Below are 13,913 nucleotides of genomic sequence, written 5' to 3'. Positions count from 1 at the left end.
ATACCTTTTTAAAAAATGAAAAAGGAGAGAAAGACATCCAAAAGGGGGTGAGTCTGAATGTATTTGCAAGACACTCTCCCCTTTTCCTTCTGGGTACACTCTATCTCTTTTATTACTTTAAGCTGTTATTATTGTCACAATTACAGCTGTCAAAAAAAGTATTAGCTTCAAAGAGTCTGTGCTTCAATTCTCTATCATTTTTACAAACTGGAAATATAATTTCAAGCAATACACGTGTTTCAAAATTTCAGAAGAAAACAACAATTTTGAAATTTTGTTATTCATTTAATAAAAATTTACTTTCCTCCATTAATTATATTTCCCAAAGAGTTAGCACAAAAATGATAACAGAAGAGAAATCGAGTCACTAAGGTGACAGGAAGTGAAGGCACCAGCCCCCTAGATAACAGCTGCCTTGGCTATAGATGGAGAGGCAGTGTCTTGAAATTTTGAACAGACAGAAATATGTATTCTGGGTAGTTTACATATTTACTTGCCCGTAAGGAATCAAATCAAGTGATACTTCAAGGTCACCTTAAGATCTAACATTCTATGTCTACAACACAGCTCTATCTCCAATGCCTTGGAATTTCTGAGACAGTGACTGGAAAAGGAAATCACATTCATGATATATTACTGTGCTTCCAACATGAGTGTATCTTCTTAGCAATTCTAGACACTGACCCTAGCACACTTGCTGTGCTTCAAAATCACCTGGAGAGGCTTGTTTGTTGGTTGGCTGGTATAAATATAAGTACCTACCAGTTCCGACTCCCTCCCGACCTATGAGTCAGAAGCTCTGGAGGTTAAGGACTTGGTGCAAGTACATGTTTTCAGATTTCCCCACATCGTTCTATGCATACCAGAGTTGAAAACCACTAACACAGTTAACACAAGTAACAAAAGATCTCATTTCATATTATCACATAACCGTGTGTCAAATCTTATTATAAGCCACAGAACATATGCCCATTTGAAAAATTACTGGTCACAATTTAAGTTGGTGGATGAAGCACAAGTCACTTAAAAACACTGAAAGAGAAGTCAGACTTGTTTCTGAGCTCACCTTTGTTACTGACTATGTGACACCAGACAAGTTAGCTTTCTGAGTTTTTTTTTTCATTTATAAGAATGGAAAAATATTACTTGTTCTGCCTTCCTCATAAGATTATCATATCCATAAATTAAGGAATACATAATAAAGCCATTCTAAAATATAAGGTACTAAATTTAGTTAGAATCAGTTGATTCCCTGGAGTCACTGCCAACTATACAGACGGACTCAAATTGCTGACTGTCTAAAATGAAACCAAGACCTCCCTTTATACAACTAATTAACTAACTAGCTAACAATCAAACTCCTGTCAGGTGGGAAAAGGTTAAGGCAGTTCTGCCTCTATTATTAAAAACAGAATGCTTTTATTTTCTACTTCCTACTCTTCAACTCAAACAACTCCCTCCAAGCTAAGTTCTAATCACATCAAGAAGAAACAAAAGTCAAGTACTCAATTTCTGAGGAACCAGTCAGTTTTCTTCCGAAGAAAATATACTAAGAAAGACAAACCTCAGCCACAGTACTGCGAATACGGTCCACCACCTGCTCAAAGTCCACCAGGCTGAAGAGCGGTTGCTGCTTGAGGCGATGCAGCTCTGCGGCAAAAGTGTCCTCCTGGTTTTTCAAAATGGATCCTGTAAAACAGGAAGGCACTGTCAAAGGAAGACAGGGAACCTGCACAAGTGAGGGGTTCTCAATCCGGTGCTGCAGCTCCTTCACCTGGTTCTCAGGCAAGCATATCACTCACAGCTGTGCTGAAATCTCAGCACATAAGGGTCAGTAGCCACCCATCTGCCCAGGCAGACTTTGGGGCCACACATATAAGCCTTGGAGGATGGGGGTACATTGGGCAAGGAGGTTCCTACCTTTCCTAGTCAGGTTCACATTTTGATTCTCGAACATCTGGACAGATTCTCCAACAAACAGGATTTTTTCAGCAACCCTCACTGGGATGTAGGATGGCAGAATCTCCACTCGCAGAGAAAACTGCTTTAGAGATGGTGCCAGCATGTTCTCTTCTTCTATCAGGCGCTGGTCAAAGAAATAATCCGTATCGGAGATGACATAGTGGAGTGAGAAAGGGAAAACTAGGAAACAGCCAGCAGCTCTCCCATCCCGTGATTTACATTTTCTAGAAGCAGGGACTTTAAATCTGAAGTTGCATAATTGTTAAATTACCAGTGCTAGAGAAATGTAGTCCATTTTTAGGCAGCAAGATAGCACAATGGAAATAGCAGTGGTTTTATTACCATTAGGATTTTAGTTCTCACCCTGCCTTGACTACTGTGTAAAAACTTGTGCAGTAGGTCTGAAACCTAGTCTTCTTACTTTTACCATGGAATAACTGGTCTTTGTTTTTTTTTCTAGGTCTACATGTCTATGATTTTATTATCTTGTGCTTATGTCTGCTCTGCCCAGGTCTTTACACAAGCCTAAGTCATTTAGCCAAGTGGTTCTCAGAGCATGGCTCCCGGACAGGCACCACTGGCCTCACTTGGGAGCTTGTTAGAAATGTAAATTTTCAAGTCCCTAGCCAGATCTGCAGAAAATCTGGGGGGGCGGTGAGGCCCAGCAGTTAGTGTTTAAACAAGCTCTGCAGGTGGTGCTGAGACACTGTACAGTCTGAGAGCCACTGATCTAGAAGCCCGAGAACCTCACCACCCAATCACTCAGGTCTCTCACGTTCCCTGACCTGCTTTTGATTTGACCCTTATCCAGCTCCAACTGGAACTTCAGGCTCCACACTCCTAACTTTGATCTCTGCTATTCACCCTTTTAGTTTTGAGCTTGGGTGCTGGTGTGCCTCAGGGCACTATTCCAGACCCTGTTTTCCTCTTGCCCTCCACACTCTTCTCAGACAATTACATCTTCTGAGACTGAACTGATCATCATAATAGATATCTTTAATCTTTTGGCATCACAGGACTCTTTGTGATTATAAAAGTTATGGACTCTCCAGAAAAATATACAAAACACACTCCACAGAACCTCTGAAGCCACATGTGGACCCCAAATTAAAAACTTCTATATGCGGATGATGCCTAAGACTTTAAGTTAAATTGCTCTCATGAGCTCAGCCCACTGGTCATTTCCTACAAGTACCTCAAACTCCATGTGTCCAAAGTTAGGCCCATCTTCCTTCCCCGACACCAGCAATCCATGTTCCTTATCATCACTACTTGCCCTACTACTAAAGGCAGCGACTTGGGTATCATCCTCGAGTCTTCCCTCTGGACCCAAGGCCAATCAATCACCACGACCTACCTGTTCCAGATCCTAAATCTCTCTCAAGCCTCCTTATTCTCCCACTTACTGTTCCCACCTTTGGTGCAGGCCATCATTGCTTTTCAGCTAATGTCCCCAACATTCTCCTAACTGACCTACTTGCTGCTAATCTTAATTTTTTAAACAACAATGCTCCACACAGTTTCTAGAGTGATCTATTATAAAGTCTGATCTAACATACAGAGGTGTGTTAACCTCTTGCCTAAAATTCTTCACGGTTCCCGCTCTTTTCAGGCTCAAGTCCAAATTCCTTCCCACTGTTTATAAGGGCTTTCATGACCTTACCGCTGTTCATCTCAAAAGGGGGATGTGCCACTTCCCACATCCCCCTCAACTGTCCCTTACGCTCTATGTATCAGCCTTTGTTTACTTGACCATCTCAACTGAATTACTAATGATTCCCCCAATAAGCCATGTCCTTCATGGCCTCTGTACTTTACACAGTCCTTCCCTCCGCCTGGAGTTTTTTTTCGGCCGCATGCCATATGGGATCTTAGTTCCCCGACCAGGGATCGAACCCGCACCCCCAGCATTGGAAGCTTGGAGTCTTAACCACTGGACCGCCAGAAAATTCCTCCTCCCAAACTTTGCCGTTTTGACATACATTCTACTGAAAAGCCTTCTCTAGTTACCCTAAGACCATGTTCCAGAATACCCATACTTATTCTTTCCAGAGCACTCAGTACACAGTAATATATCTTCCACTAAATTATAAGCTCTTTGAGGACAGGGACTATTACACGTTGTCTATGCAGTTGTGGCACGTGGGACAGTGCCTGGCATATAACAGGCACTAATAAAATGATGTCACAGGGTCAATGAAAGGAGAAACCAATACAGGACTCTGGGGAGTCTAAGCAAAACTCTCCACTGCATGTAGAGGCTCTGGGTAGGCACACGACTACCTGAAGAGACGAAGCTCACTACTGATCTCTTAAATGTATCTACCAGGAAAGGGGAAACAAAAGGAATCTCACAAACATATTTTCTACTTCATAGTCTCACATTGTTAGACATTAAGTTTAAGTATTAAGCTAAGATAAAGGCAAGCGTTTACATCTAAAGAATTTATGGAAGGTGCCCAGGCTATGATGAGCTAGGGGCAAGGGCAAGTCACCAAAATGTCATCTAACTGTACATTTTTCCGACTTCTGGCAGAAGCAGGCTAGGCTTCTTGTTGGGCTCTCACCAAGTCCTGGAGTTCTCTCAATTGTTTTCCTGTCAGTCCCCCAATGCCCAGATCCTCCTCATCCTCTTCTGGCTGGGCACTGACATTACCAGAAGATGGACCCTGTTTGATAAAGAACTCTTCATGCTGGTCCAAGAGAAGTCCATGTAGCATCCAGGCTGAGAGCTGCTTATACATGACCCCGTGACACACAGCCAGGATTCTGAGTGGAGAGGAAAGCAAGAGCCTCAGAAGTCCACTTAGAGGACACTAAACCCACAATGGCACAGAAGGCCTGCTTTAAACTGCTACAGGATAAACAAAGGCCGAGAGTTTGGTCAGTCAGAAGGCAAATGACCAATGAAGCTAAAAATAATTGTGCTATTTTAACTTAAATGTCTGTGGATGAACTAAGTGGTTTAATTTCCAAACGTGTAGCCTACATACTGAAGTCTGAAATGTTCAGTAAATGTTCTGATAGTCTTTTAGAAGAGGGACATTTTCTTCCCTCCTTTTGAGTAAAGTAAGTTTCAAAATGGGTGATTCCTGTTAAAATTAAATGGACTTATAGGAAGGAGTCTCTTTTTGGCTAACACAGTATTAAATTAGTTTTTATTTTTGTTGGAATCACAGAAGGAGAGTAGATTCAGTATGTGAGAGGCAGATATACCAGCACAAGTATTATCCAATAAAATGCAGAAACTGAAACAAAATGTAGAAAGGTTGTTGAAGAATGGGATATTCACATGGTCTCAAGGAATCACACCTCAGATCACATATTAATGACAAAGGGGAGGAGTCCCTCTAAAACAGAGAAATCTGGTGGAAAACACCGAAACCAAGTGATGAAACTACACCTGTAATGGGACAAACTTGCTTTTTTGTGCTTTCTGATGTGCTGTGACAGGAAATAATATGACCAATATAGTACCCTTGCCAAAAACGTTCAACCTGAATCTAATCAGGGGGAAATCATCAGAAAAATCCAGGTTGTGAGACATTCTACAGGCAGTCTTTGATCATACTCCATTTATCTAATACAATTGTAATCATGAGATACATATAATTTTGTAATCTCTTTTCGGTATTATAAAAATATTTTTACATGTTATAGTAGTTGTAGTTTTAATTACTTTACAGTCTATCAAGTGAATACATCTTTATTCAGCTTTCTTCTGCTGCTGGTAATTTTCTAATTTCTTAATACAGTAGACAACATTGCAATGATTAAGGATTGTGCATATGGTTATTTTCTTCTTTTGAATAATTTTGTTAGGATAAATTTCTTAAGAGTGGCATTATAGGATTATAAAGCGACTCAAAATACATACGTTTAGACATAGCTAAGCAAAATTCGGCACATACAATGGAAATTCTCCAAGGATAATGAAATCCAAAAACAAAAAAGGACTGCCTCAAGGTCACCTAGGCAGCTAGATCCTAGCTTCAACACTCAGCACTTTATAGCCTCCTTTTTGCAATCTCTGAGCCACCGTAAGGATAACATGAGCTCCTCTGCTCATGGTGCTTTTCTATCCTGGTCGTAACTTTCCCTAGAGGGAAATCTGAGATGACCCGAAAATAAAACTTGTGCAAAGTCTAGTCACTTGCCCACCTACCCCCTTTCCAACCCCAATGAAGCCATGACTTACTTTTCTAGTGCACTGCGAACAGGAGGCAAACCTCCACAGCTGTGTTTGTATACTGTTTCCAGGATTTGACAACCATGAATCTGTGGAAAATAAGTCTTGTCAAGCTGAATTCCATTTTAATAGTTCATGTAACGCAATCTTATATTCTATATTCAACTTGGGAAGCACAGTCTGCAGAGCATGGGGGTAAGCTTTCTCAGAAGATCTATGTATAGTTCCAATTCTGGCTCCAATTCCAATGTGCAGGGGATTTCCCCAAACCCCCAAGCAATTCTCTGACACCAGCTGGGGGGTCCTACAATCCAACTCAATTCTGATACTATCTACCCAGAGACAGTGTCAGATTCCACAGGTTAAGGACTCAGTCCCACAAAACTGGCCTCCATTTCCAAGGCTAACCACAAACTCAGGTTGTTCCCTGTGTTTCCAACTGGCTAATTAATAAATCAGAGGTTCCGCCTCCCCAGGTTCCACTAATTTGCTAGAGCAGCTCACAGAACTCAGGAAGCCCACTTATTCACTAGATTATCGATTTATTATGAAGGATACCAAAGGATACAAACTGACACCCAGATGAAAGGATACACAGGGCGAGGTCCCAAGCCAAGGAATTTCTGCCCATGTCGGTGGCACGTAGAGACACTCTGGTTCACCAACCTGGAAGCTCTCCAAACCCTGTCCTTTTGGGGTTTTATGGAACCTTCATTACACAGGCAGGATTGATTAAATCACTGGCCATTGGTGATTGAACTCAATTTCCAGCTCTCTGCCCTCTGCTCTCTTCTCTCCCTGGAGGTCAGGTGGGAATGTTGGGACTGAAAGTTTCAACCATCCAATCACATGGTTGATTCCCTGGCAACCAGCCCCACACTTGGGTGCTTTCCCCAAATCACCTCATTAACAAACTCAGGTATGGTAGATAGGAGTTTGTTATGACCATCCAAACACCTTTATTGCTCTTATTACTTAGGAAATTCTGAGTTTTAGGAGCTCTGTGCCAGAAATGGGATGAAGACCAAATCTACATTTCTTATTATAAATCACATTACAATAGTTGTTCTCAAAGTATGGACCCTCCACCTCCCTGCCCGTTCCCACCCCACCCCATCCCCCAGCAGCATTTGCATCACCTGGAAACTTGTAAGAAATGCAAATTCTTGGCCCTCACTCCAGACCTACTGAATCAGAATCTCTGGGGTGGGAGCGATCTGGTTTTAACAATCTGCTCCAAGTGACTCTAATGCACAACGAAGTTTAAGAACTACTGCGCTAAGGAAACCAGAATCATTTAGAGTTGAAATTCCAAGAAAAGAGATAAAGAAAGCGCTTTACTTCAGATTAAGCCGAATTTAGACTACTTATAAGGTATACACTTTTCTAAAAATCTGCTTCTTCTTTCAGTGTCCTTTTGCCTTTTTTTTTAAACCCACTTTATTGAACTATAATTTATATACCATAAAATTCACCTATTTTTAGTGTATTTTTGACAAATTTTAGTAAATTTACAGCACTGTACAACCATCATCATAATCTGGTTTTATAACATTTCCATCACTCTAAAAGGATCCCTTGTGCCTGTCTGCACTCCCCTGTTCTCACCCACAGCCTCGTGTTTTTAGAGCCTTAGCACTCAGCTTTCTACCACCTCCTCCGCAGGAAGGAAGGTTTGCCCATCTGCAATCCCTTTACTCATTTTCCACTCTCCTTCCTACGGCCAACGGAAGCTCAAAGTCAACTAAGATAACGTAGCCATGCATGGAGCCTTAAGCTAACTCCACTTACCTAGAAGGTCCCCTCCAATTTTGGGAGATGGTTTAGTAGAGTGGTTAAGAGCACAGTCTTTGGAGTCAGAGAGCCTTGGGTTTATATCCTAGTTCTACCATTTAGCATCATCTGTGTGACCCTAAGCACATTCCTTCACCTATTTGATTCCTTAGAGGATTGACTGTGATAATGTACGTGAAGCATTTAGCACAGTGCCTGGTATACAACAAGTGCACAATAAAAGATTGATCTTATTTGATAGGGGCAATCAGCTTTGCAGGATCAAACAGCACCTCCCCTACTGGCTTTGCTGGCACAGAATGAATGCAGCAGAGTATACGTTTCTAGACTTATACAGCAAAAAAGAATGAAGTAACAACCTGGCAAACTGACTAGTTAACTAGTTATATTCAAGTAAACACTCCTAATAAGCGAAGGTGCAAATATAACAGCTTAAAAACATGAATAAACTAAACATATTTCATCCATTTGTCCTTTTTGAACCAATTATGAACTAGCAGATTCTTCTTCTAATGTAAAATCTCAAAGCATCTCAGAATTATTAATTCTACCCAGAAAAGACACTCTCTGGACACTGGAGACCCTAACTTTTCAATGCATATGATAAAAACTTGTGATGATACTAGGCATATTTAACTAGTAAAATAAACATCTAGGTTTCACCAAATGATTTAACAATTCTCAGAAAACTGCCAGCACCCTAATGATAAACCTACTACCTTCTTTCTTTCTAAGGATTAACTCTCTGCTTCTCCTCAAGATCCATATCCAGCAGTTCTGAATCCTTAGTGTAAAAGCTCTCACCTCCAAGTATCCACAGCATTATTCTCTTACCAGCAGCATTCTTGGGTGCATCTTGTATCATTTCCCCCACCTTCTGGACCAGGAGGTGCTTAAGGGCAGGGTCGTAACTTATTTTTACTTTCCTGATACTTAGCATGATACCCAAGCAGATATCACTGAAAGAATGAATAACTAACTAACTAACTACTGAAAACTAGGGTCTTCAAAAAAGAATGTAAAGGAAAATTAATTATGAGTATTTCCTTGGTACTTACCAGAGCAAAAGGAAAAAGGAAAATTCTCACCTTTTGACTTTTAATTTGTTCTACTACAATCATCACAGACGGGAAAAGGAGCTGGAACTGCAGAGTAGAGAATAATTAGGATGGTATATAATCAAATATAAGGAAAAAAATAAACTCAAGAAATGCCTTTGTTTCTAAATAGCCTCACTTAACATAAAGATGTCAATACCACCGAACAGCCAAGATCCAGTATCTTAAGACAATTTGATATGGGAGTTGGCTGCAGATATAGAAAGAGAATGGCAGACAGAAGCAGTTTCTATGTCTGAGGCTAGCATAATTGTTAATACTGAGGCCAATCTAGAGCGTTAACATCAGACAGTAAATGTTCACTAAATTTGGAACTTTTCAAACAGTTCTGATCCAGGAAAGCATACAAAATATCAAATGCTGGGCTCTGAATCCAGAGGAAAAAAGTTCTCAAGAATAATATAAGTTAGATTATTCTAATCATCTTAATAACATTATTAAGTTAGATTATGATACTGACAGATTCCAAAGCATTCTGTTATCTGGGCATCATACCTGATCTAAGGAGTAATTGACATGTGATGTGGAGAGATGAGGGTCAGCCAGGAACTGTAAGAAAAACACTGTGATCAGGGCTCCATATAAAATATCTCAAATCTATTTCATCTATGAAAACTGGAAGGGATCTGAGAGGGTTCATTTTAGGGTATTAAGAATTGATCATTTACAGAAGATTATTAATTCTGATTTTCAAGTGATAACAAAACCAAAGCTAGGGCTCTTCTAAACTCACTCAGGAACCTTTGCTGTGATCTGCATGCCACTTTTGTATATATAATGACATAATTTATTTACTTATTTATTTGTATTGGGGCAAGCTGTTGTACAATGCTGTGTTAGTGTCTACTGTACAGTAAAGTGAAGCAGGGTTCCCTGCAGCGCGCCACTTTGATCACGGCTTGGGCAATCACAGAGCGTACACTGTACCCTCCAGCCACGCGGACAATAGCTCATTCTTAACTACCTGACCATGTCAAAGGGCACTTCAAATCAGGAACATGTCCGCATCTGCCGTCCCAGAGGTACTGCTTCCCACATCTCCTCTCACCTCTTGTTCCAAATCAAGCAGTGCTTGGCGATAAGGTTGCAAAACCGAATCTAGCCCCGTGCAGAAGGCCCTCAGGTAGATTCCATGTGACCCACCTTGGCCCTGCTGAGATGGATGGTGATCCTGAAATCAAACAAAGAGAAGTTAGCTTTTCAGCTCAGACCCTGAAACCTGAGGAAGACATTATCCTTTGTTAATGGCATTGTTTCTGCTTAAATAATTCCTTATCAAAACAGCACTTCAATGAGAGTAAAACCTGACTGAAGAGACAGACTTTTATGAGTCCTGACCTTTTAAAATGTGATAATGTTTTAATTTTCCAAGTGGCTCAGGTGTTACAAACAACCAGGTACTACTCCATACTGTCACTGGAGGTTTTTCAACAACTCAATTCTAACTTTATAACTTGTAGCTTAAATCCCTTTGGTGGCTTCCCCTTGCCCCAGAACAATATCTAAACTCCTCTACATGGCATGCAACAACTTCTGGCGACCACCCTCTCTCTAAAATTATCTTTCATTGCTTCCAACTTCATATCCTCATTTCCAAATTACTCAACAGTTCCCTGAAATGTGCCTTGTTTTTCTCTCTCACCCCTGTGAATTTGAGGGTGTTCTGCTTATAACTGTGAGCTCACGTTTGTGACAAATACCTACCCTTCCTACAGGACCCAACTCAAGCATCTCTTCCCTGCAAAGCCCTTTCTAAGTCTCCTTGGGGAATTAACAGCTCTCCTTTGTTGCTTTCACAGCATCCCTTTTTAGTGCTGGAATTGAATTTTTATCTGTCCCCTCACTAGATGAAGAGCTTCATGAAGCAAGGGCCCACATGTTGTTCATCTTTGCGATTCATTTCCGAGCACAGTTCTTTGAACAGAGGGTAACTATTTACTGAATAAATAAAATGACCTCAGTCCTCCTTCTAACAACCCTTCTCCTGCCTAGCATTGCAATACATCAAAACCATGAATCTGATAGCCAACATAGGCAGTTAGAAGATGCTCACCCAGAGGCTATTTACAAATATGGTTTGTCTTTTAAGAAAGCTGCAGTTAACAGCTGACTAGAGGCCATGATGACTAGCCTTTCTGGCTATGTACTGATTTGCGTGATCAGGCTCTGGTGGTGGTAGATACCATAGCAGAATTCAGCAACAGATGTGGTAGGAAGCATGAGCTCAGGGGTTATAAGGCACAGTATAGCCAGAGGATGCTGCAAAGGATACTAGTAGTTCCTGCAGATAAATGTTCACAGCTATAATAAGAACAGCATGGGCCTAGGGTAAAACAGACCAGACTGGCTTACAACCAGGCAATTTTGTTTTGATCTTGGGTCGTTCCAGAGAACTGAATGTCTTCATTTATCACAAAATGAAACAGAAAATGAGACTGCTTTTTACTTTTAAAAAAGAGGTACTACAAATATAGAATTTGGGAAAGTAGGAATTCACACACAAGATCCACATAGTCACATGAATATAGGGACAGGTTTGGTTTTTCTTAAAGTATTATATACAAACAAAATTAGAGCCCTTTTCATCTATATTAGTGGTTCCATCTTTGATCATTGTGTTCTCATTATTATGACTTAATAGCAAACTGGCATTGATTAGATTTTAAATTCAAATTTAACTTATGTATTTTCTCTGCAACAAAACCTGTTTGAGAGAATCAGAATTCCTGTCCCAGAGATGAAAATATAAGGCATTTTTCTCCAACTCCTTTGCCTCATAGATTACCACCAAGGGCCTGACAACCAATTTATATAACAGGGGCCAGATGGTATTGACTGCATTGTTTGAGAAAAGCAAGCTTCCTTTTCCTTTCTAGAAGTCTCTGCCTTTCACTTCAACCAGAATCATTCTTTCCACTGGGAAATAGTCACCACTGAATCAGTCACACAATGCAGCAATCTTTTTACTTACCACTGACAGCACTGTAGACTATTAAAAATAAAACTTTAAAATTTCTCTTAAAAAATTTTTGAGTGTCTACTATATACCAGGCACTTTGCATGGATTACTTGTTTAATCCCCACAACCCTATGAGATAGGTACTATCTATTACCCCATTTTATAAGTAAGGAAACTGAGCCTCAGGTTACTGTTGAGCAGTCTGTGGCCAGCAAGTGATGGACAGGACACAAATCTATGGCCTCTACACTATAAAGCACTGGCTTCCAATTAATTCATATTAATGGATATTTATTAAGTTTTACCACATGCCAAGAACCTTCCCCAGTTTAACTCTTATTAACAAATAAGAAAAATGAAGCCCAAAGATTTTAGTTGCCTGCCACAATGTGACTAACGTAGTTAGAAGCAGAGTGGCAAAGGAATTTGAAATAATGCTTTGTGTTTTCACCTCCAGAATTTGAACTCTGGTCTAGCTCAAACTGATTTAATTCAGGTCTCCTAAAACTTGGGCAAAGCATAAAATCTCTTACACCAATCTGCCTAAATTGGTCCCCCTGTATATTTTCCCCTTGTTTGAAGTACAGTCACCTCACCTTCAACTGAAAAATTCCAGTGATGAGAAATTTATAACTTCTTGACACTTAAGTCACACGAATTACCAATGGATTCACTGAAAGCTTGACATAGCTCCTGCCCTTGGGAGGTGTACATTCCCAGAGAACAGGAACCTACCTGCTGCTGCACATGGCCCGTGTACTGTTCAATGAACTCAGTGAAACGAATGTAGTCTGTGCCCAGCCGGCAGAGTCGATTCAGGACACTTGTTTCACTGGGATGGAGAAATGGGAAGTCCTGTGACACCTGCAGGAGAGGAACAATGCTAAAAACGCTGTGCCTGCTCTTCACTGCTCGCTAGAACTATCGTCTTGATAGAACTGTCGTCTCCCTTTGCAAGATGCCTATTTAAGATTGGTAAATTCTGGATAACAAAAGTATTTCCAAATCACTACAAAGATGTTGTTCCCCAGTTCCAACCTAATTAGTTATTTATTGAAATAGGCGGTGATGCATGGTAAAGAATTTAAAAATACAAAATGGTATACATTAAAGATAAGTCAACCTCTGCAGAGGCAGCAACCATTACCTCTTTCTTTTTTTTAATTGAAGTATAAATATTATATTGGTTTCAGGTGTACAACATAATGATTCAGTATTTTTTACAGATTACACACTATACAAAATTATTATAAAAGATTATATTCCTGTGCTGTACATTACATGTCTGTGACTTATTTAATACCCTTCACCTATTTCATCCCTCCCCTTCCTCCTCCTGTCTCTGTATCTGTGTATCTGTTTCTGTCTTGATATGTTTGTTTTGTTTTCTAGGTTCCTCATATAAGTGAAATCATAAAGTATTTGTCTTTCTCTATCTGACTTATTTCACTAAACATAATACCCTCCAGGCCCATCCATGTTGTCACAAATGGCAAGATTTCATTCTTTTCCATGCCTGAGTATATTACCTATTTCTTATGGAATCTTCCTAGGATGGTCTACAAGATGGGGTTTTTGACCTGGTTGCAACAAAGTCTCTTGAGCAATGTTGCTCAAACTTGGGTCTGCAGACTCCAGAGGTTTCTCAGACATATTCTTAGGATTTACAAATTCTCTATAAAATTTTTAATTGTTTTCATTTCAGTAAAAATGTAAAATTCATGTAGCATATTATAATCTGTAAAAGGACCTTGTAACTGGACATATAATTTGTATGTCCATATTTTCATTTGTATTTCTAATTCAAATCATGGCCAAACGATAGCCTAGTATGGTATATAAAGATTTCACAGCAGTTCAAGCAGAAAAATAGTAGTGGGAGAATGAATTC

General features: G+C 40.1%; 1 protein-coding gene across 6 annotated transcripts in view; it reads right to left on the bottom strand.

Moving 5' to 3' along the window:
• TUBGCP4 (tubulin gamma complex component 4) overlaps nucleotides 1–13,913 on the bottom strand; it is a 42,258-nt gene that overhangs the window by 24,919 nt on the left and 3,426 nt on the right. For all 6 annotated transcript variants that reach the window (XR_009051335.1, XR_009051337.1, XR_009051336.1 and 3 more), the window contains exons 2-9: nucleotides 12,758–12,886; nucleotides 10,112–10,234; nucleotides 9,559–9,612; nucleotides 9,034–9,090; nucleotides 6,161–6,240; nucleotides 4,530–4,731; nucleotides 1,921–2,086; nucleotides 1,565–1,689 (exon numbers count right to left, since the gene is read on the bottom strand). Coding sequence is in view for 3 of the 6 variants with exons in the window: in XM_057721918.1 (XP_057577901.1) it covers nucleotides 1,565–1,689; nucleotides 1,921–2,086; nucleotides 4,530–4,731; nucleotides 6,161–6,240; nucleotides 9,034–9,090; nucleotides 9,559–9,612; nucleotides 10,112–10,234; nucleotides 12,758–12,886 (936 nt within the window). In the remaining 3 variants the exon portion in view is untranslated. The remainder of the gene's footprint in view (nucleotides 1–1,564; nucleotides 1,690–1,920; nucleotides 2,087–4,529; nucleotides 4,732–6,160; nucleotides 6,241–9,033; nucleotides 9,091–9,558; nucleotides 9,613–10,111; nucleotides 10,235–12,757; nucleotides 12,887–13,913) is intronic.

This window comes from Hippopotamus amphibius, chromosome 2, assembly GCF_030028045.1.
Source record: "Hippopotamus amphibius kiboko isolate mHipAmp2 chromosome 2, mHipAmp2.hap2, whole genome shotgun sequence".
In the NCBI taxonomy this organism is placed as follows: Eukaryota; Metazoa; Chordata; class Mammalia; order Artiodactyla; family Hippopotamidae; genus Hippopotamus; species Hippopotamus amphibius.
This window is presented reverse-complemented; position numbering and strand designations above follow the sequence as displayed.